Raw genomic sequence first — 22042 nt, 5'->3', positions numbered from 1 at the left:
CCCAGTCCGATGCGTTGTTTTGTGTCTTTTTGCCGTGTTATCACGTTATCTAACCAGCTGCCAGTCATCACTACCAAGACAACCTCACACTTAACCCTCTGGTTTCCTTGTGTTTTCCTCTAAAGGACACAAAAATGACACAAAAGAATGCTAAAATAACACAAAATCAGACAAAAAAACACAATAAAGACAAAAGGATGTTTAAACAACAAAAAATGAAACAAAAAGACACAGAAATGACACAAAAAGGTGCTAAAATAACACAAAAAACGGGTCTTTTCCAGCAAGTTCAGAGTTAAACATGAGTTCTCCATGAACGTGTGGATCCAGATGTTGTTGATCTGATCAGCTGCAGTAGAAGAACTGAGGAGGAATGAAGCTCAGAGCAGCATTTATTTAGGTTTTCTCTCTAAAGTTGAGGTTCTGCCTGGTTGGTTGGAGCTGTGGATGGTTCTCTGGTGAACGTTAGACAGAACTCCTCTAGTTTGTGGCTCAGGTGTTGCTTCATCTAGAAGCTTCCTGCTGGTTCTGGTCGTCACATCTGGATGCTCACCGTCACCTCACAACACAACCACTGCTGCCTGGTTTGTGTGTTTTATTTAACACTGGTGGTGTTTGTGTTTCCTCCCTCAGCCTTCCTGAAGCCGACGCCGCCTCGCCACCAGACCCTCGGAGGACGGAGGCAGGAAAGAGCAAAGGATACACCACAGAAGAAGAAGAGCTGTACTCCCAGTACTTCTCTTTCTGACCGGCAAAAAAAAACCCAACAAAAAAAACCCCCAACGACCCGATTCTGTCCATAAATGAAGTCGTGGGACAGAGAGCTAAAGTCGGACCACTCGGTGTGATTCAACCCTGGGGCTTCCATGGAGAAGGAGGTGGAAACATCTCTGGTTTGTGTCTTCATCCGTCCATCCGTCTGCAAACGAGATGTCTGCATGAGCCGAGGAGGTTAAAGCTGGAGTAGGAAGTACTCGTTCATCAGTAACCCAGCTGAGATACAACTGCAGCTCCTCAGGCTTCAGGCTTCAGAAGATCCAACAGGATGAGTCACCTTTTAGTTCATGTTGGAGCCATTTTCAATCATTCCTTCACTCATTTAGAAGAGTTTTATGTCACTTTGGAGTCATTTTGGAGAGTTTTATCAACCTCTTTGGACAAGTTGTCGTTATTTAGATAATTTTGGAGCCATTTTGTGTCATTTTCTACAAAGTTAGTCAGTTTGAAGATGAATATCTCCATGTTTCCTCTCCAGATGTTTCCTCTCTCCTCTGCTCATCAGCTGTAGAAAGATGTTTCACCATGCTGGATGGATCTCCAACACCTCAACGAGTCATTTTTGGTGTTTTGTGGTTCGTTTGGGTCATTTTTTGTCTTGTTTTGGTCCATTTGTGTCTCCTTTATGTTGTTTTGTGTCTCATTTTGGTAAGTTTTTTTGCGTCTTTGGCTCATTTTGTCTCGTTAAGGTCACTTTCTGTGTCCTTTTTGTTGTTTTGTGCCTTGTTTTTCTCAGTTTGTGTCTTTCTTTGGTCCGTTTGTGTCTCATTTGTGTTGTTTTGTGTCTTGTTTTGGTAATTTTTGCGTATTTGGCACATTTTGTTTCATTAAGGTCGCTCTCTGTGTTATTTTTGTTGTCTTGGATCTCGTTTTTGCCATTTTCTGTCTTGTTTTGGTCCTTTTGTGTCTCATTTGTGTTGTTTGATGTTGTTTTATGGCTGGTTTGTTGTTTTTTGTCATTTCGTGGCCAAGTTTGTCGTTTTGTGTCTTGTTTTTCTCATTTTTGTCTTATTTTTCTCATTTAGTGGCTTATTTTGGTCCAATTGTGTCTCATTTGTGTTGTTTCATATTGTTTTGTGGCTTGTTTGTTGTCGTTTTTTGTCACTTTGTGGCCTATTTTGATGTTTTGTGTCTCATTTTGGTGATTTTTTTTGGAGACTTAGGCACATTTTGTCTTGTTATGGTGACTTTCTGTCTCCTTTTTGTTGTTTTGTGTCTCGTTTTTGCCATTTTATGTCTCGTTTTTAGCATCTTTTTGTCTCGTTTGTGTCATTTTCTGTCAAGTTATTGTCATGTTGTCTTCTCATACTGTATATATTTTACGATTTCCATGTTTTCTCTTGTCCAATGTGTCCGAAGCAGAAAAAAATCTCTCCAAAATGACTCCAGAATTCTGTCCAGTCGCTGCTCGGTTGGATTTACCAAACAGCTGTCAGCATCTAGAGGTAAAGTTAACAACAGTTTCAGGTTAAATTCTCAAATTTCTCCCTACGTTAGCTTTAGCAAAGATCCACTAATGCTAGGAATCGCTAAAGAGGTTTAAAGAAACAGAGTGGTTTGATTTTTACTAGTGAGAGGCACAGGAAGTAAAAAAAGCAATCATACAGGTTGTAAATGAACTTTAGTTACTCCAATTTATTCAGAAAACTCAGAGTCAAGTGATTTAACCCTCTGAACTCTAAGAATTTTTACTACAAACCTGATCAACACAGCTGAGTCACAAATGGCTTCACAGTTGCGCCAAGGAAATTAGAATTTTTTGGTTTTTGCAGAATTGTATCAGAGCAAGCGGTAAATTTTTTATGTTTTTATCGACTTTCTTAATTTTCTTGGTAAAACGTCACATCACAGATTATTACTCCAAGGCTGTTGGAAAGTTGTTTGTTTTCTGGTAAATGTTGTAATTTTGACCATTTTTTAAAAAGACAATAAGCCTTTTAGACCCGCCGGCGGGGTTTTTTTGGGTTCAGGGGGTTAAATAATCAGATGAAAGTGTTCACTGGAACTCAGCATCTCATTAAAAATCACCAATAATTGGAATTATAGTTGGATAAACACTCCCAGACTTCCCGGCTCATGCAGACGTCCAGTAAACGTCCAGTAAACGTCCAGTAAACGTGTCGTCTAGGAGTCGCTCTTTGCTTGTCAACATGTGTCTTAACGCTGTACCGTGATTGGACGGAGTGATGATTGCCTTGATACTCGCCTTTCATGCTGTTGGTCCATCCGTCGCATTGATCCGTTTCTCTTTCATTTCTCTGAGGATGTTCTGCTTGTTTTTTTTTTTTTGTTTGTTTCGGAGGATCTGCGGTCCACCACGATACCGACACCAGCAAACAGACTTTAGCTTCCTGTCCCAGAGCTTCAGCTGTACAGTCCATGTCTGGAAGTCGCGTTCAGATCTCTGAGCTCGCCGAGGGGCGCCGGATCGGTCGCCTCAGAGGGGATCCATCAGGAAGAACCCAACCCGGCGCCCCTCGTGTTTTTATTATTCTAGTATTTATAATGTAAGAAGCTACTGTTTTTCTACGGTCTGTTTGTGATGCCAGCGGAGCAGAGACCCGGAGGAAGAGTTCCGTCACCGACATGCAGCCGCTTTTCTTTAAAGCCAAGGAGTGTTTGGTTGCCGTCGGTGTCGGGGCTGTTTGGTCCTCATCTCTGCCTGCAGGGCAGACCATAGAGCATGTGAAAACAGAAACACTATCATAATGCTGCTGTCGCTCACTTGAAACCCTCATAGCTCCAGTTTTCGGTGTTCTGTCTGTTTTTTTGTTGTTGTTTTTTTTTACTTGAAAAAGTTTACATGGTTGTCGTGCTGAAGTCCATTCAGTAATCTGTACAGTTTCCAAACTGCATGGTCGTCGTCAGCCGGACAGAGGCTCCGTTTGTTCCGTGTGGAGGGATGGGAGGTTTCACAGTTTACTCAGCAGCACGTTTCAGTTCGTCTTCCGTAGCGGAATCTGTCTCCGGCGGTCCAGGAAGTGTTTCAGACGACCTGTCAGAACAGAACAGTCTCACTTCAAACTCACTGACACTGAACATTTTGTTGCTGAGCTGAATTTAGTTGATTTATTTTAAGCAAAAGCACCTTTAAAGTGGTTTCCAACAGAAGAGAGAACAGCTCTGTGCAATGATTAAAAACCAACACTTTAGGTTTACGACGTTAAAAAAGGCTCCACAGTGGGAACTTGGTTCAACAAAAGTCAACACTGAGATTCAAATCTTTTATTCTTTCAGTTCTTCTGCAGAGATGTTTTCTCATTCTTCTGCTGCCCTCTGCTGGAGGAGTTGTGTGGCTGAAGGTATTTCATTGGATTTCAGTTGGACAACAAGTTGTAGTTCACCGTTTTCCTCTTTAGAAACTGTTATTTTGTGTTTTGTATGTTGTCATGATGGAATATTCCTCTCATTCCAGCTTCTGTAGACTGGGAGTCATCTAGGCTGACAATATTTTGGTTTATCCACAGAAATTCATCTAGACATATCATCTTCCCAACACTTCCTACAGCTCCATATCATCACACTCCCACCTCCGTGCTTCATTCTCAGGACTATGCATTCACTGTGGTTCACAAACCGCACTATTTTTCATGTTTTTTGGCCATTTTTAAAATCTTTTTATACTTGTTTTGTATCTTTTGTGGTCACTTTATTGTTGTTTTACATCTTTTGTGGTTGTTTTGCATCTATTTTTTTTCTCATTTTGTGTCTGTGTGGTTGTTTTGTGTTTTGGTACATCCACAGACATTCATGGTGCATCTATAAATATCATCTCCCCAACACCTTGTCCACTCCTACAGCTCCATATCATCATCACTCCCACCTCCGTTCTTCACTGTCAGGACCATGCATTCACTGTGGTAGTCGCAGTCAGGTTCATACCCAACATGTTGGACTCCTTCTGAGCCCACATTTTTCTTGATTTCATCTGACAATAGATCATGCTACCAATATTCACCAGACTTCTTTCATGTTCTGTAGCAAAGTTTTATCTACATGGTTTCAGAAACTCTTACAGAATATTCATCTTCTTCCACCTTCTGCAGACAGGGAGTCATCTAGTCAGACAGTATTTTGGTTTATCCACAGACATTCATCTATAAATATCATCTCCTCGACACCTTTTCCACTCATACAGCTCCATATCATCACACTCCCACCTCCATGCTTCACTGTCAGGACTATGCATCCACTGTGGTGAGGTAACAACCTCATCTGAGCCAAACAAGTTCATTTGGTCTCATCTGACCAAAGAATGTTCTCCCTACAATCATTTGGTGAAACTCAGACTTCCATTGGTGGTTTTGGTGGAGTTTGAAGCACCTGACCATCTGTTTTTCACAGCTAATGTCCATAGCGCCATTTTAGCAGGACGACCACCGCAGCCCTGATTAGTGGTACTATGACTTGTTCTATACGTCCTGATTAGTGCTGCAACTGAGTTTTCACTGATTTTGTAGTCAGTCACAACACTTTCTTTATCCTGTTCCATCCTCTTTTTAGTTCTTTTCCATGTGGAGCCATGATGTAGACATAGACACAGATCCAAAACTGAGAGAGTTCACAGCTCATTTTAGAACAGTGCCGTTTGGTTGATCAGAAATCACAGGCGGACTTGTTGCATTGAGTTTCTACTTTGGAGTTTTCAGTTAGAAGACTTGTTTTTGATCATTCACAGGAGGAAATCATTCAGTTATTATTAAACAGTTTGACATTCATGTGATATTGCACAACTGTACTCACTTCTGTTGTACCTGTAGACATTAGGGTTCATTAATGGACGTGTTCTTATGTCTTGTGCCTGAAGAAAGTGTACGAGCGAAAGCATTTATACCAGTTTGACAGTTAAGGACTGAAGTAATGAAACACTTCCTGAAAGCAAGTTAAGACCTCCGGCAGACAGTAAAATGACACGAATGCAGCATCATGAGGCTGAAGTGATGCTGAACATTATAATTTAGGAGGTTTAAATGTAAATATTGACTTGCACAGAAACAGTAAATGAACGCCGAGCCACCGCTGGTTGGTTCCTTCATGCACACTGTGAAGATTATTCAAACTGCTCAGCTCATTGTTGACATTTTAGCTTCGAAGTCTGCATCCGACGACACAGAAGCCTTTTGCCTCTTCTTAGTTTCTTCCTAATTACACATTTTCTCACAATCACGTCCAGTTTTACTGCCTTTCCTGAAGATTTCAATAATCAAAACGACTTTTCCTGTACTTGATATTTGGCCAAAAAACAAGAAGAGCAACACAAGAGTGGGATTGTTGTCCTGGAAACAAGAAGCACATCCTGGCAGGAAAGTTAAAGGACCATTCCAGTGTTTTTACGTCGACAGTTGCTGTTTTTTAATGTATTTTTACATTTTCAGTTTACAGGGGGTCCTCAACTTACGTTGCAGTTCCGTTCCTACGGCGCGACGTAAGTCGATTGTCGTCGTAAGTCGGAACTCCGGCGAAAATGTCACGATATCGATCAGTTCTTTGGAAAAGTAATGAATACCAATGACCAAATTCGTCTTCTAGCGCCGCGTGACAAAGTATTCGTCCCCTCCACGCACCAACTAGTTCCACGTAGTCAGTTCTGACATAATGAAACACCGTAGGTCGAGGACGCCGTAAACCGAGGAGCCCCTGTGTTACGATTTAAAAATCCCATTGAGACTTGTTGGTGAATCAATCAGTCAACATAAAAGCTGACATGGTTTCCACCATGATGGTTTGTCAGGTGGATTTTACATTTTTTCTTCTTCTGAGCACTTTATGTCCCTGTTGTTGGAGTAGATTCTCAGCCATTCAGGTAAAAGTTCTGCCGTAAGCTGAGAACCCCTGTATCTAAAATGTCTTCAAGAACCAAAATGAGAAGTCGTTGGCATTCACAGCTAAACTGCTGAGTGAACATCTAAAAGCACCGGCGTGGTCCTTTAAGTTTTGTTTACTCGTTGGAACTCTGAAAAAGGAGCCATTTGTTTCTTTATTTGTTGCTGTTTTGTTTACATGTTTACATTGTATATTTGCTCCTGTCACTAGCTGTACTGTTTGATTTGTTATCTCCTCACATCTTATTGTGTTGTTGATTTTAACGCATTTTCTTGGAGCCAGTAGAAGCAGAGCTGCAGGCGTCGCCATCACATGACGGATCCCTTAGAGGTTTCTAAACAAACGGGGATTCATCTGTTGACAGAGGAAGGTTTTTATTTCACGCACTCAACCACAGACTTCAACTGTTACCTGTCTTTTTAGTTTTATAAATGTGACAATAAACTGATCGAGGCTCGGTTGGTTTCACTTTCAACTCAGTTCTTCCAAAACTGCAGAGGAACTGGAGGAAAAGACTGTGGCATGTGATGAATGAATACACACAACAGCTGGTAAAAACTGAAGTGAAAGTGAGCAGACGTCATCCTCATCATTTACTGATGTCTGTCTTGGCATTTTTGAAGTAACAATATGTAATGATTATACCAATAACGATATTTATTTATATTTATATCATTTCTGTTGTATGTTATGGAACAGTAAAATTATGATTGTGAGATAAAAAAAAAAAAAACGGCTGATGTGCTCATTTCTTCTGTGTTTTTTGAGTTTCTGATACGTTTCTCAAAGATTCAACTCGGTGTGTTGCGTTTACATGCTAGTGTCACGGTTGGACATTTGTGTTTTACACGAACCCGGAGTTGATGTATTTATTCTTAAAATGTTGAGAAAACCAGGCTGTCCTTTTCATAAAAGTATGATATTTTATATATTTTTCTTGTAGCCCCATGCAAATGAAACACATTTGAAGTATTGATCACGGCCAACTTTCCTTCACTGTTTCTGTTAACAAGCTGCTGGATACAGAAATTAATCAAAATCTAATTAAATAAAAAATAAAATCTAATTTACAGTAAAATCTAAACATTTTCAGACCTCTGCAGCTTTACTACGCTGGAAAACTCCAACCCAATGAGTAAAACAGACACCAGCGTGTCCGGACCTATCAGAATCTTGTCTTTACCAGTTGCTAGGTAACGGTAAAGTGAAGGGGCTCAGTGATTGGCTGTTTTTCGGCACAGCCACTGGAGTGACACGGGATTAACCAATCAGCGCCAAGAAGGCGGGACCCTTTCCGGCGCTAACACCGTTTTCAGAAGTGAAGTTAAAAGGAAGATTGAAGAAGAATGGACGTTATTTTGGTCGTTGGTGGAAGTTTAGAGGGCGTCTGTGGAGTTTCGGCAACAAATGAGTTGAAGTAAATGAGTTTTAGTTGTGTAATTAACTGAAAATTGGCATGTTTTATGTGACAAATGTGTAAATAAACAGTCACTTCTTCACACATCTAGTGAACATGGAGAATGTTAGCCAGTCCCTCCACCAATTCACACGAATTCAACCAATCTCCGCGAATTCTGCGTGACCTTGCAATTTTGTCCAATCGCCGCAACTTTTCCACAATTTTGGCCCGCCTCCCGTGAGTTCCACCAATCATAGCAGTCCCCAGCGCAAACGTAATGCACGTACGTCACCAAATTCACTTCCTGGTTTATGGTTTGAAAATCCAGACGTGTGATTCTAATGTCTCTCATTTACCAACAAAAATTACTGCTGAGAACCGAAAAACAATTCCCTGATGTTCTTCACCAAAGCGGAGGTAAACTGTTTTACACCCGTGAAATATCGTAGTGGAATGCAAACAAAAGTCATTGATTGACAAACACTTTTCTACCGTGAAACATCTCAGGAGAATGGCTGAAGCTAGTGGACCACAGACCAGCTAAATCACCGTGATGGAAAGTGTTGCCTCCAGAACTGTTGGAGCTCTGAAAGACTGAAAGGAACTTAGATTAATTATTCTGCCAAGGAATGCAGTGGAGTTATGTGAGGACCTGTGTTAGCTCGATGCTAACATCAATAGCTAGCTGCTAACTTTCCCTGCTGCTTTGTTCTCTGTGTGTAGTCTTCAAAAAGCCTGTAAAACCTGAACTGTAAGCTCCACAATCACAATTTACCAGAATAATTTCATGTGTTGTTAGCATAAAATATTGATTATGGCAACTTTAAGGCTCTCCAGCGTGTGAAGCCAAATCCATATTTTTATTAAATTGTGAATTTAAATGCAGTCAGAAGACAAGAGTGGAATAATGGAAGCGATTCCTCATCACCGGCACCAGGAGAAGCATCTTTAAAGGTATCGACATGCAGTTTATTTGGTGTTCCACAGTTTAAACATCAGGTGGTACAGCTTTTCAAACATTTCTTTATCACGTGTTGTTTCTATTTTCACATTTTCACTCATAGGAAATACAGGGCAGTGCAGTAAAATGTGGCTGGCAAGATGTAAAAAATGTCATTTTCTAGTTACACAGTTGTTTGTTGAAGTGTCTCAGTGCTACAATTCATGTTCAGTATTTCAGTCAAAACTGAGAAAAAGACAAAAAATAAACGTGAGCCTGGATTTCTAATAACTAAACTTATATGACCGTTATGTGAAATCACAGCATGCAGTTTCTGTTTGCACTCAACACTCTCAAACACTGAAGGACGAAATGAAGCAAATCTTACAGAGTTTATTCTAAGGCTGAACCGAAACACCTTCAGTCTATACTTCACATCCTGTATAGAGGTCTACAGTAGTAATGAGTTTAAGTATCATGATAAACGAGAATAAATCCAAGAAAAGCGCTGATGAAATGCTGCAGTCGACTTATTCGGTAGTAATTAGTTCAAACAGGCGGGTCAAATCCTAAAGTGGTGTATAAATAATAGTATTTGTGTCCTATTTAACTTATAATAAATAACCCTCTATGGTGTCTTTTGTGATTTAGCCACTAGGAGGCGACAGAATCCTTTTTTTTTTTTAATCGATTTGCAGCTTTCTCCCATTTAAAACTTTCTTTCTAATCAGTGTAAGTTACTGGACACTTGGTTTTAGAGGCACATGTAGCAGAACTTTAGGCTGAACTGTTCCAGAGATCATCCACTGATGCTGATCTTCTCTAAATTCTAGTTTAGAGAATGTTTAAGGCAGAGATGGTTCTTTCGGGGCCTCATGTGTTATCACTGCCACAGTGTTTGCTGCTTTCTTGTGTCCTTTTTTTTGCTAATTTATATTTCTAGACTCCGTTAACCACCGAGGTAGCAGCATTTCAAGAAAGCCGAAGTTCAAAACATTTTATTGCGGTTCGACTGTGGTTTCTGGCTGCGGCGGACCAAGAAAGAAGTAAAAATACTCATGGAAAAAATCATTTTCAGCGTGTTTATGTTTCTGCAGGAAGCAGCAGGGCTCATGGGAAATGGAAGTCAAACAGCAGTGATGTATTAATATTTAAGTTGTGTAAATCAGCCTAACGGAGAGCTTTGTTGGTGGTAATCTGAACGAGCAGCAGATGTACATGCAGGAGTTAAACTGGTGTAGTCGGGTCACTTCTGATCATTCCCTGTGGAGCTGATCCCCAATCAGCCTGGTAGAAACATCTCCCCGGAGCTCTGAGAGAGAGTTTGGCCGTTCTCTCCTTGGTTCTTCTGATACATGGGGATGATATCAGTGCTTCCTCCATGCATCAGCAGAACCCTCAGGTTGGCCAAACTCTCTCTACATGTCGCTCTGCTGCTGCTCAGCTGCTCAGCAGGACGATGATGTAGATCAGGAGCAGGCAGATGAGGATGAGGGTGAAGTTGACGAAGAGCTCCTGCAGGTTCCTCTTGGCCTGAGGGTTCACCTCGATCTGAGACGCCCGGCGGATGGCCGACTTGGTCATGTGCTGGACGCGCTCCATGGAGGCGGCTGGTGGACTAGATCTTGATCGGCTGGATGAAGAGCTGGAGAGAGGTCAGGGAGTCTAGAGGAGACCAGGTCTGGAGAGTCAGGTCAGTCCTGATGAGACAAGAACTACCAGAACCTTCTTCTCTTCTCTTCTCTTCTCTTCTCTTCTCTTGTCTTCTCTTCTCTTCTCTAGAGGATTGGACAGAAGACAAAGGAAAGATGGTTAAAGACAGATTCCACTGTTCAGTTTCACTTTGCCTTCTTCCTTTTAAGGTCCTGTGTGGTGAAAATCGATTTTTATTTTATTTTTGTGGTTGTTATAAAGTTGGAGGTAGAAACAACTCGATGGACTCCAGCTTTACCAGTTTACGGACTAACAAACCAACAGTCATCCAGATCAGACTCTTTGCTTTGAGCCAATCAGAATGAGCAGCTCCACCAGGTTTATTTACCTTCTTCAGCTGCTTCTGCTGAACTCTAAAACATCAAAACTCACCAGTAGGGCTGGACCCGAATATTCGAATATCCAAATATTCGGTCGCTGTGGTGGAATCTGAATATCCAAATATTTTGAGATCCGAATATTCGGATTTCCCTTCGCCCGCTGCATCACGAGGACCTACCAACCCTGACGTCGCGCTTCATTTCGCCCGTGTTAGTGAACGGAAGACAAAAGCCGAAGATGGAGATTTCCATGCTAATGCTATGCTAATGCTGTCGGACTCCGAAGCAAGATCTAACTTCTCGAAAATGCGCTTCACCCCTTGCTCAGCGGCCGACGAGCATTTTCGAGATGAATGTTCGGATATTCGTCATTGATTGGGACCGAATATCCGGAGCCCACAGGCCGCATGCTGGACACCCCTTCAATAAGGAAACCCTCAACGTTAGCGCCTTGTGTGGCTAATTAGCTTAGCTTTGATTGACTACAGGTCACAGCTTTGTATTAACAGCTAAAACACTAAAACAGTGATTGAAATGCAGCCATTTAGAACTCCGTGTAAACTTTGGGGTATACACTTTCTGGAGACATTTGAGATTTAATTTGCTGAAACGCAGGACAACACGGGGATCTTTAAAATGAGAAATGAAACACAGAGCGGCAGCAGCAGGTCACCTTCATTCATGGTGTGATGATAATCGAGGCGCCAGCTAACGTCTGCTGATGAGTTAAATGTCAGGACCACGATGTGACTGGATGCTGAGAAAAAAACAACACTTGGAAGACTTTTGTCTCTCAAGCGTTTTGCCTGGTGAGTTGAGGAAGTGGACATAATGACAGAGCGTCACCGTGCAGCTGCAGGCTTTCCGTTTAATCCCTTTTTGTCATCTGATCCGGGACTTTACGGAGATCAAAGTCACTGTGGAAAGGTTACCGTGCTTTTGTTCAATCTGACCACTTGTACTTCACCTGTGCCAAGTTCTCTTCTATTTATACCGAGGCTGAAGTCCCACCGGCGTCCCCTGCTGGATGCATCGTTCACAACAACGGTGGAACAATACGGGGACGGGCTCAGGATTCCTGGAGCTTTGTTACTGGAGATGCTGATGTCAGGGTGATAATCCTGATACTAGATATCAATGGGCAGTGTGAATTTTATCCAGAAGGTGGCGCTAAAGGAAGGTGTCTGTATGTCTCTGCCACTCTTCAAACACTGCAGATAACCGTATCAGCCTTTTGATGGCTTCTCCACACTTTTCAACACTTCTATTTATACCCTTCCACTCGTTTCTTTCACTCTCTATCTGCCTCTCAGTCGCCCACTATCACTTGACATGTTAGCACCTTTGTGGACACCTATAGGAGACTGGTGTGGACCAGTCCTCACACTGGACAGCAGGAGCTTTGACTTCTACATGTTTATAAAGCTCACTCTGTCTCATTAAATAACCCGTGTTCAGAGGCCAAGCTTGCTTTGAATCAAGTCTGTCAAGTTGAAAAGTCTTTGGTTCGTTGTGGTTTCAAATCTTTCAATCTGTGCTGTCGTGGTAGTTTTGCCTCAGTAAGTGGAACATCGAGTCTTTCAGATTGTTATTTTGGTTATTCGTTAACAAATCTATTGAGTAAATTCGTATAATAAATAATATTGTAGGGTCTTAACCCTAATATTTAAACTCGTTAGGTGAACTTATAAATAATATTGTAGGGTCTTAACCTTAATATTTAAGCTTGTTAAGTAAATTTGTACAATAAACAATATTGTAGGGTCTTAATCTTAATATTTAAGCTTCTTAAATAAATTTGTATGATAAATAATATTGTAGGGTCTTAACCTTAATATTTAAGCTTCTTAGGTAAATTTGTACAATAAATAATATTGTAGGGTCTTAACCTTAATATTTAAGCTTCTTAAGTAAATTTCTATGATAAATAATATTGTATGGTCTTAACCTTAATATTTAAACTCGTTAAGTAAATTTGTCCTAAATAATATTATAGGGTCTTAACCTTAATGTATAAACTTGTTAAATAATTGGTACAACAAATAATATTGTAGGGTCTTTACCTTAAAATTGAAACTCATAAGGTAAATTTGTGCAATAAATAACATTGTAGAGTCTTAACTTTAAACTTGTTAAGTACATTTGTATATTAAATAACATTGTAGGGTCTTCACCTTAAACTTTTTAGGTAGATTTATACTATATTATACTATATTTATATTTATACTATATTATAATATTGTAGGACTTTAATGTATAAACATCATGTAGAGGAATGAGTGAAATTTTTCCTCTTCCTAGTGGAGCAGATTTAACTCCTGCAGCAGAGGTTTGTTATTTTTGTTGGTCATGGCTTTGTGTGTCTGTGCTGAACATTTCCAGTCAGCTGTTCTCTGCCAGTGATTGGTTCATCTGTTTATGTTGGTCACATCCTGGAAACATTCAGCCGGACAAGTAGCAGCAACAGGTGGCAAAGAGCTCATAGTGGATGAAACATGGCTCACTTTAGAGGAGGAAATTAATCAGACTTTCATGTTGGTGCTTTAATTTCAACCCAGAACCTTCTGGCTGTTTGATTTTTTTAAATCATTTTTAAAGTCCTGCACCTCTATGGAAACAGGACAACCATGACAACAGACGTTTTACTATTTACATTTTTATTTAATTTCCATGCTCTGTGTGCACCATGTGGGTTATGTTTTTTTTTAAGTTTTTTTTTTGCACAGTCTGGCTAAAGTGATTTAATTTTTGGTGAATTTTTAAATGAGACACATACAATCAAGTTTTGGCCATTTTTTCAAATAAAACATGTAGAATAAAGTGATTTCAATTAAATGTTGTGAGTTCAGATTTGGCACTAAACAGATGAGTAGTTCACGGATCATAGGGAAGTTGAAAATCCAACAGTTCTCTCTGTTTTTGTCCTTTCTGGCTCTGATTAATGGTGTAATTTTTTACAAAGTCGAGATTACTCTGCTCACGTGTTCTTAAAGATGGAACCTAAAGCCAAGATCAGGACACCCAACAGTTTGTTCTGCTTTTATGTTCATGTTTTTAGGTCTCATTTTTGGATTTTTCAACGCTTCTAAAAGTGGAATTATCTGTCAAAAAAACTCAAGAGCAAAATGCTAATGCTCACATGCTAACTAGCATGAGCGAAGCTGCTAATGATGCTAGTTTTTAGAATCTTTGTCCCATAGAGTTAAATGATTTGGAGAAAATACTTTATCACAACAATTTTTCATGCTTTAGATATCCATTTATTAAACGTTTTTTAAATTAGTTCCATATAAACTCTAAAATTCTTCACCCCACACTGTTTTTTGGGGTTTTAAATCCGTTAATTTGCCCTTATTGTGCTGCAACAAATAACTGATCGGTTATCTAGTATTAAAATAACTATTTTCATAATCGAATGATCGTTGTGGGGAATTTTTCAACCAAAAGTCAAAATTCTCCAATTCTGGCTTCTTAAAATCAAATATCTTCTGGTTTCTTTCCTCCTTTATGACAATAAACTGAAGATCTTTTGGTTGTGGGCTTTGAGAATCTTCTTTTTTTTACATTTTATAGGTCAAGATAATACTTTATATATTAAACAACACCTAAAATGTCCAATAATCGCTGTCCTGGTTCACAGGTGTAATTTTCCATCTCATATTTTCATTAAAGAAACCAGTTTTTGTTGTTATCTCGCTGTAGTTTCTATGAATTAGCTCATTAAGTTGTAGGTAATTTCCATGAAAATATAGGAGTTTATAGTGTTACTATCAGACTTATTTTTAATGTAATGGACATAATTCCACCTTTAAGGTCTGCTGTGTAAAGCCTGGTCGTAAATCCAGTTTTATTTTTAGCCGATTATCGCTGTGAAAGCACAGATTGCTCCTTTTGCTCTGTTGAAAGAAGCCCGTCGTGTTCTTATAAACACAATCAGCTGTTGTTGGCTGCTGGAGCAGAGTTTCATCTCTGGGGTGAAACGTTTCCACCACGCGCTGATTTGAAAGATGCCAGTCGAGTTTTATCGGTTGTTTATCAGCCGTATTTTAACCGCTTCAGTCATTTAAAGCTGTTTATTTGTTTGCTCTCTTGCTAGAATTCAACTTTTTTTTTTTTAGCTTTGACCTCTCAGGAGGCGATTGGCAGCTGTGAAGCAGTGAAATGTAGGTTTACTGGTGCTGAGCCGTTATTTTAACTGGGGCAAACAGTAGATATCAGCTGCTGGGAGACAGAAGTCAACACCAGAATTAAAATAAGTCCTTAAATCTGTCGGGATTCGTTTGGAAAGACCGAAAAAAAGACTCAAGAGGCCTGTAAAACGTGAACATAAAAGCAGAATAAATTATGGGACAATGATTCAAAAACTAGCATCATTAGCAGCGTCACTCATGCCAGTTAGCATTTAGCTCTTGAGTCTTTGTCGCCAAGTTAAGCCGAATTATTTGCCGACAAACACTTAAAAACGAAATACTATCGCTCACAGGCAAACTTTCAAATTGTTTTCAGTTTATTTGGTTAAAAAAAAATCTTTTTTCCTGTATTTCCACCAGAGGGAGGAAGCTGGGGTCGAGTCGTCCCCTCTGGTAAAAATCTTTGCATCCTTCTTGTATCCCACAAACACCAAACAGTGAATAGTTTCACCATCCAGCACAGTTTCTTTTTTTTTTTGCTTTTTTTTTGGGGGGTGGGGTAAAAGTTCGTCTTTTTTTCTGTATTTCCACCAGAGAAGAGGAAGCTGGGGGACATAACACAAAAATGACACAAAACGACACAAAAATGACACAAAACAATGCTAAAATAATTTAAAAAATGACACAAAAAGACATGAAAGGATGCTAAAAAGAAACTGAAAAATTACACAAAAAGACATAAAATGACAGAAAAATGACACAAAATGAAAAAAACACAAAAATGACAAAAAATGAAAGAAAAAGACAAAAATGACACAGAAAGACACAGATGACAGGTAATGAAAGAGAATATCAGAAAAATGATACAATAACAGAAAAAATGACAGATACAAAATAACAGAAAAACAAAATAACACAAAATTACACAGAAAGACACAAAAATGATGCAAAACAAAAGAAAAAGGCACAAAAAAGGCACACAAAGACACAACAGAAAAATGACACAAAATAACACCAAAATGACACAAAACAATGCTAAAATAATAAAAAAAATGACACAAAAAGACATGAAAGGATGCTAAAAAAAACTGAAAAATTACACAAAAAGACATAAAATGACAGAAAAATGACACACAATGGAAAAAAAACACAAAAATGACAAAAAATGAAAGAAAAAGACAAAAATGACACAGAAAGACACAAATGACAGGTAATGAAAGAGAATAACAGAAAAATGATACAATAACAGAAAAAATGACAGATACAAAATAACAGAAAAACAAAATAACACAAAATTACACAGAAAGACACAAAAATGATGCAAAACAAAAGAAAAAGGCACAAAAAAGGCACACAAAGACACAACAGAAAAATGACACAAAATAACACCAAAATGACACAAAACGATGCTAAAATAATAAAAAAAATGACACAAAAAGACATGAAAGGATGCTAAAAAAAACTGAAAAATTACACAAAAAGACATAAAATGACAGAAAAATGACACACAATGGAAAAAAAACACAAAAATGACAAAAAATGAAAGAAAAAGACAAAAATGACACAGAAAGACACAGATGACAGGTAATGAAAGAGAATATCAGAAAAATGATACAATGACAGATACAAAATAACAGAAAAACAAAATAACACAAAATTACACAGAAAGACACAAAAATGATGCAAAACAAAAGAAAAAGGCACACAAAGACACAACAGAAAAATGACACAAAATAACACCAAAATGACAAAAAAAGGAACGAAAAAGACAAAAATGAAAGAAGGTAACACAAAAATGATACAAAAATTCATCTTTTTTTCTGTATTTCCACCAGAGAGAGGAAGGAAGAAACATCCAAACATTTTGTTGCGATTGTAGAAAAACACCAAAAACACTAATTCCTCTTGTACAGGATTAATTCTGTCACAACAACAATAAAGATCTTTTTTATTGAACTTAAATCATGGAAAGAGTCGCTTTGTGTGTTAGGGTTCCTTTAAGTCATTTCCTAAGAGTTGATCCAACCTGTTTCAATATAGTTGGTCAAACCTAATGCAGATTTGTCCAAGTAAAGTTAAATAACTGAAGTTCATCCAGTTATTGGTGGTATATTTTTAAGTATACCAGTGGGAGTTTGGATGGAGCAGACTGGGCTCCTCGCTGCTCTGAAATGCATCATGTGATGGGAATGTTTATCCTCTGGGAGTTTTAGTCCACTTCCATCCCCTCTGCTGCTCTGTGTTCAGAACCATCACAACATAACAGAAAACATAAATGATGTCTGCTTAACTTTCAACCTGCTCAGAACCTGCCTCTTCTATCTGCTAAATAACCTCAGAAAGTTTGTTTTATCTGGTCTAAGTGAGGATGCTGGTTCCTACCTTTCAGATGAGAACAGGACCGGCTGGAGTTTGAGAATGAAATGTGAGAAATGCAGCTCTGCTGGGCTGTAAACACCACGATAGAGAGAGATAGAGATAGAGGGAGGGAAAACAGAGAGAGAGAGAGGGAGGACGTCCTCACAAAGGTTTCCACCAGAGACAGGAAGTAGGTACTGGTGTCCTCTCACTGCTGGAAATACAGAGAAATAACTAACTTTTACCTAAAAGAACAGGAAAGGATTCTAAAGTTTGCTCTGGATGGTGAAACTATTTGAGGTTAAACATGTTTAACCTTCCAGATCTGACACCAATTTCCTCTCTCTCTCTCTTCATTTTTGATTTGTGTCATTTTCTTTCATTTTAGTGTCTTTTTGTGTCATTTTTCTGTTATTTTGTGTCATTTTTGTGTCATTATGTGTTATTTTAGCATAATTTTGTGTCAGTTTTTTGTTTTTTTTAATTTTTCTATTATTTTGGCTTTGTGTGATTTGTGTCTTTTGTGTTATTTAATCATTTTTTATGCCATTTTGTGCATTTTTGTGTTGCTTTCGGATCTTTTTGTGCTGTTTTTGTTCTTCATTCTCTCTCCTCCTTCATGGTTGTTCTGTTTCCATTGAGGACTTTCTACTGCAGAGAAGAATGAATCTTCTTGGACTTCAGAGAAGTTCGTGTGCATCAGCTGGAGATGATGTTGTGTCTTCATCCTCAGCTCTATGAAGTCATGACATGTAGCTGGAAACTGTTGGCAGCGATGGAACATCACAGCTGGACTCTCTATTGTCTCCACGGTCCTGGCAGGAGGACACACACCAACAGCTGATGGCACCTCTAAATATACAGTCTGGAATCCTGGTATTGTTGAAGCAGCAGCCACACAATAATCTCACCTACAGCCTCATTATCTGCTCTAACATGGTTCTAACATGGTTCCACCAGCCTGCTGCTGAGAACATGAGATGAGCTCCTCATTCTGAAAATTTCAGTCAGCAACAATGACACCAACATGACATGGAGAGGTGTTAAAATGGCATGACAATGGCACAAAAATCACACAAAATATTAGAAAAATTACTCAAAATAACAGAAAAATGACACAAAATGATAGAAAAATGACATAAAAGGATGCAGAAGCGACAGAGACAAAAGTGAAGCTAAAAAGATCCAAAAAAATGACACAAAAATGGCACGACATGACCCAAAATGACACAAAAGTGACACAGAAATGACATGGCGAAATGTTTCGATGACACAAAAATGACAGAAAAAACACAAAATCACACAAAAAGACACAAAATAGAAAAGTTACACAAAAGGATAAAATTAAGCTAAAAAGATCCCAAAAAATGACACAAAATGACCCAAATTGACACAAAAGGGACACAGGATAATGCGAAAATTTAAAAAATGACACAGAGTGTTGCAATGACTTGAAAATGAACAAAAATGACAGAAAAGATGACTATTTTCCAGGTGTTTTTAAGCTCCTGTCGCATTTTTCTCTGCGATCTAAAATCCTCTGTGGAAACAGAACAACATGAAGAAGAAGTCAGAATGATACGGTTAAAATGACACAAAAAGATCCTGAAGTTACACAAAAAAACACAGAGACACAACAATTACACAGAAGGATGCTAAAATAAAAACAGTTACACCAAAATGACATGGAGAGATGTTAAAATGCCATGAAAATAACACAAAAAGACACAAAATAATTGAAAAATGACACAAAAGGACACACAATAATAGAAAAATAACAAACAGACACAAAATAATAGAAAAATGAGTCAAAAAAAGACAGAAAATAATAGAAAAATGAGTCAAAAACATGACACGTTCTGCTGTCAAAATAAATGACAGAAGTTGAATTTCTCTGATTATTTATTGAACAGAAAATGTAAAAACCTGGAAGCAACATCTTCCTCCAGATGTTCCAGATGCTGGTCTCCTGTCTGCTCAGTTTGTGGCTCTGATGAATGATTTCAAGTCCAACCTGCTGTGCTTCATTCAGAAACAACCTTCAAACACATTCAGTATTTATCCTCCTGCTGATGGTCCTTTCCTTCTTCTGTAAATCCAGACGTTCCAGATGTTCCTGGAGCAGTGGAGGAAGAACCACGGACTTATTTATTATTATTTCATGAGTGTTTGTGGAAACAGAGACTGTTTACAGCCTCATTCTCCTTCTGAAGACGCATGCAGCTTATTTTTACTCTTTCCGGACTTTTTATGAAGCTCTTGTCTCTTGTGGTTTCTCCAGAGAGGAGGATGAAGTCCAGAACTTCTCTCAGATTAAAAGCATGAACCAGGATATCTGAGGTGTTCCTTCCTCCATGTTGGTCTCTGATTTAAAACCTCACAACGAGGAACACAACGGATCTATTATTAGCAGCAGGAAGGTGGAACCCTGGGATCAAAAATAACACAAATCACACAAAATAACAGAAAAATGACACAAAATGACACAAAAATGACACAAAGTGATGCTAAAATAACAGACAAAAGACACAAAAAGACATGAAATAACACAAAAAGGCACAACATGACATGAAATGAGACTAAATTACACAAAAGACAAAAAATAACACAAAAATGACAGAAAAAGACACAAAAATCACACAAAATAACCGAAAAATTACACAAAAAGAAAGAAAATCACACAAAAAAATGCATACAAATAATGCAAAATTACAGAAAAATATACAAGAGGATGCTAAAGTAACAGAAAAATGACACAAAATGAAAGAAAAACACACAAAAATCACACATAATAACCGAAAAAATTACACAAAAAGAAAGAAAAACACATAAAAATGCACACAAATAATGCAAAATTACAGAAAAATATACAAGAGGATGCTAAAGTAACAGAAAAATGACACAAAAATGGAACAAAATGAAAGAAAAACACAAAAATCACACAAAAGGATGTTAAAATGATACAAATTCATTTTTCATATTCAATTCCTAATCATTTTTATCGTGTTTCGAGTCTTTTTTTGGTAGTTTAGTGTGTTTTTGTGGTCAAATTGCATAATTTTTGGGGGGACTCTTGTGTGTTTGTTGTGATTTTGCAACTTTTGCGGTACTTTTGTCTTTTTAGGAGGATTTTGCAACTTTTTTGTGGTCACTTTGCATCTTTTTATCGTGTTTTTGAGTGTTTTTGATCTTGAGCCTATTTATTGCAATTTTGTGTTGTTCTGTGGTGATTTTTGTGTTTTGTGGTGATTTTTTAAATCTTTTCTGTCTTTTTCTATCGTTCCTGTACAGATTAGAGGAACTCCACGACTAGAACAGTTAAATGTTGTATTTTTTAAGTCCGTCTGGTTGCTTTGTGTCTGATTCCTTCCTGAGGAGGTGAATTTAACCCCAGCAGCTCCTCCACATTAGTCCCTGGTGTCGGACCTGGAGGTTCTGGAAGGTTCTGAGGGTTCAGTCGTTTAATGAGGAGCTCCATCCTGAGGCCTCCAGTGATGACAGCTGATGGTTGCTTTGATGCTACAGCTGAGAGCGTTGCTGTTTGTAAAGCGTTGCTGTTCTGTAAAGTGTGAGCACATTAAACCAACTCAGTGATTCATTTCATCTCCTCCCTCCTTGTCTGAAAACCCCACCTTTGTTTCCAGCTCAACAATAATTATGAAATCTGCTCCACTGACAAAATACTTTTCTTTTTTTTTGTCCCAGGAGTGTTGAGCTGTGCAGCCTTACATGGAGAAATACCACAACGACTCGGATCTCAGAGGAACGTCCAGAGAGAGGAAAGGCCAGAGAAAACACACAAGAACACACAAGAACACACAAAACACACAAGAACACACAAGAACACACAGCAACACACAGAAACACACAACGCTGCTGCAGAACAAAGCTCTGACTGTAAGAGCAGAACACACACATGAAAACCACAATCTGCTGCTTTAACTGAGTGGAGAAAAATCCCATCGACTTAAAGTGTCTCATCACTTCCAACAGCAGGGGTGTCCAACATGCGGCCCACGGGCCCAAAGCGGTCCTCCAGAGGGTCCAATCCGGCCCGACTTTGTAAAGTGTAAAAATTCCAGAGAAGACATTAACTGCAGATTGTAAATTAGTAAAAGTATAAATTTAAAATAACTTCTAGACCATGACAAGTTGTTTGGATCATGAAGTAAAATACTAGATTGCTCTTTTGTCATTTTGCGTCTCATTTTTGTAATATTTTGTCTTATTTTTGTTGGTTTTTTGTCTTTTTTGTGTGACTTTTGTCGTTTGTCTCACATTTTTGTCGTTTTGTGTTTCCTTTTTGTCTCGCTTGTGTTTTTTTGTCTTATTTTTGTCACTTTGTGTTTTGCTTTATTCATTGTTTTGTGTTGTTTTTGTTATTTTGTGTTTTTTGTCTCACTTGTTAACTTGTTTTTATGTTTTCTCTTTTTTTGCTTTGTTTTGTCGCTTCCCTATTTTTTGTTGTTTTGTGTTTCCTTTGAGTCTCGCTTGTATTTTTTTGTCTTATTTTTGTCATTTTGTGTTTTGTTTATTCGTTGTTGTGGTCTCGTTTTGTTTCTTGCATTTGTCATTTTTTGTC

The 22042-nt window shown here is 38.5% G+C and overlaps 2 protein-coding genes across 6 annotated transcripts in view; one reads left to right on the top strand and one right to left on the bottom strand.

Moving 5' to 3' along the window:
* The window catches only part of LOC111586500 (protein FAM184A-like), a 58800-nt gene extending 51743 nt beyond the window's left edge, over window positions 1-7057 (top strand). For all 3 annotated transcript variants that reach the window (XM_055008394.1, XM_055008393.1, XM_055008395.1), the window contains one exon: window positions 634-7057. In XM_055008394.1, the coding sequence (XP_054864369.1) occupies window positions 634-748 (115 nt within the window). In that variant the 3' untranslated portion in view covers window positions 749-7057. The remainder of the gene's footprint in view (window positions 1-633) is intronic.
* Window positions 7058-8946: 1889 nt separating this feature from the next.
* pln (phospholamban) lies at window positions 8947-17621 on the bottom strand. 3 transcript variants are annotated; one of them, XM_035942001.2, is made up of 2 exons: window positions 17485-17621; window positions 8947-10717 (listed from the first exon to the last, which is right to left on the bottom strand). In XM_035942001.2, the coding sequence occupies exon 2, from the start codon at window positions 10539-10541 to the stop codon at window positions 10380-10382; it is 162 nt and encodes a 53-aa protein (XP_035797894.1). In that variant the 5' UTR covers window positions 10542-10717; window positions 17485-17621; the 3' UTR covers window positions 8947-10379. The 3 variants fall into 3 exon arrangements, with proteins under 3 accessions (XP_035797894.1, XP_023151997.1, XP_054864371.1); XM_023296229.3 differs by having other exon boundaries at window positions 8947-10697; window positions 17485-17609; XM_055008396.1 differs by having other exon boundaries at window positions 8947-10712; window positions 17485-17587.
* Between the last annotated feature and the right edge of the window lie 4421 nt (window positions 17622-22042).

Source organism: Amphiprion ocellaris, chromosome 24, assembly GCF_022539595.1.
Source record: "Amphiprion ocellaris isolate individual 3 ecotype Okinawa chromosome 24, ASM2253959v1, whole genome shotgun sequence".
Classification (NCBI taxonomy): Eukaryota; Metazoa; Chordata; class Actinopteri; family Pomacentridae; genus Amphiprion; species Amphiprion ocellaris.
This window is presented reverse-complemented; position numbering and strand designations above follow the sequence as displayed.

Excerpts from the sequence above, each read along its gene's own strand:
- pln (XM_035942001.2), bottom strand. The coding sequence starts at position 10,541 with ATGGAGCGCGTCCAGCACATGACCAAGTCGGCCATCCGCCGGGCGTCT.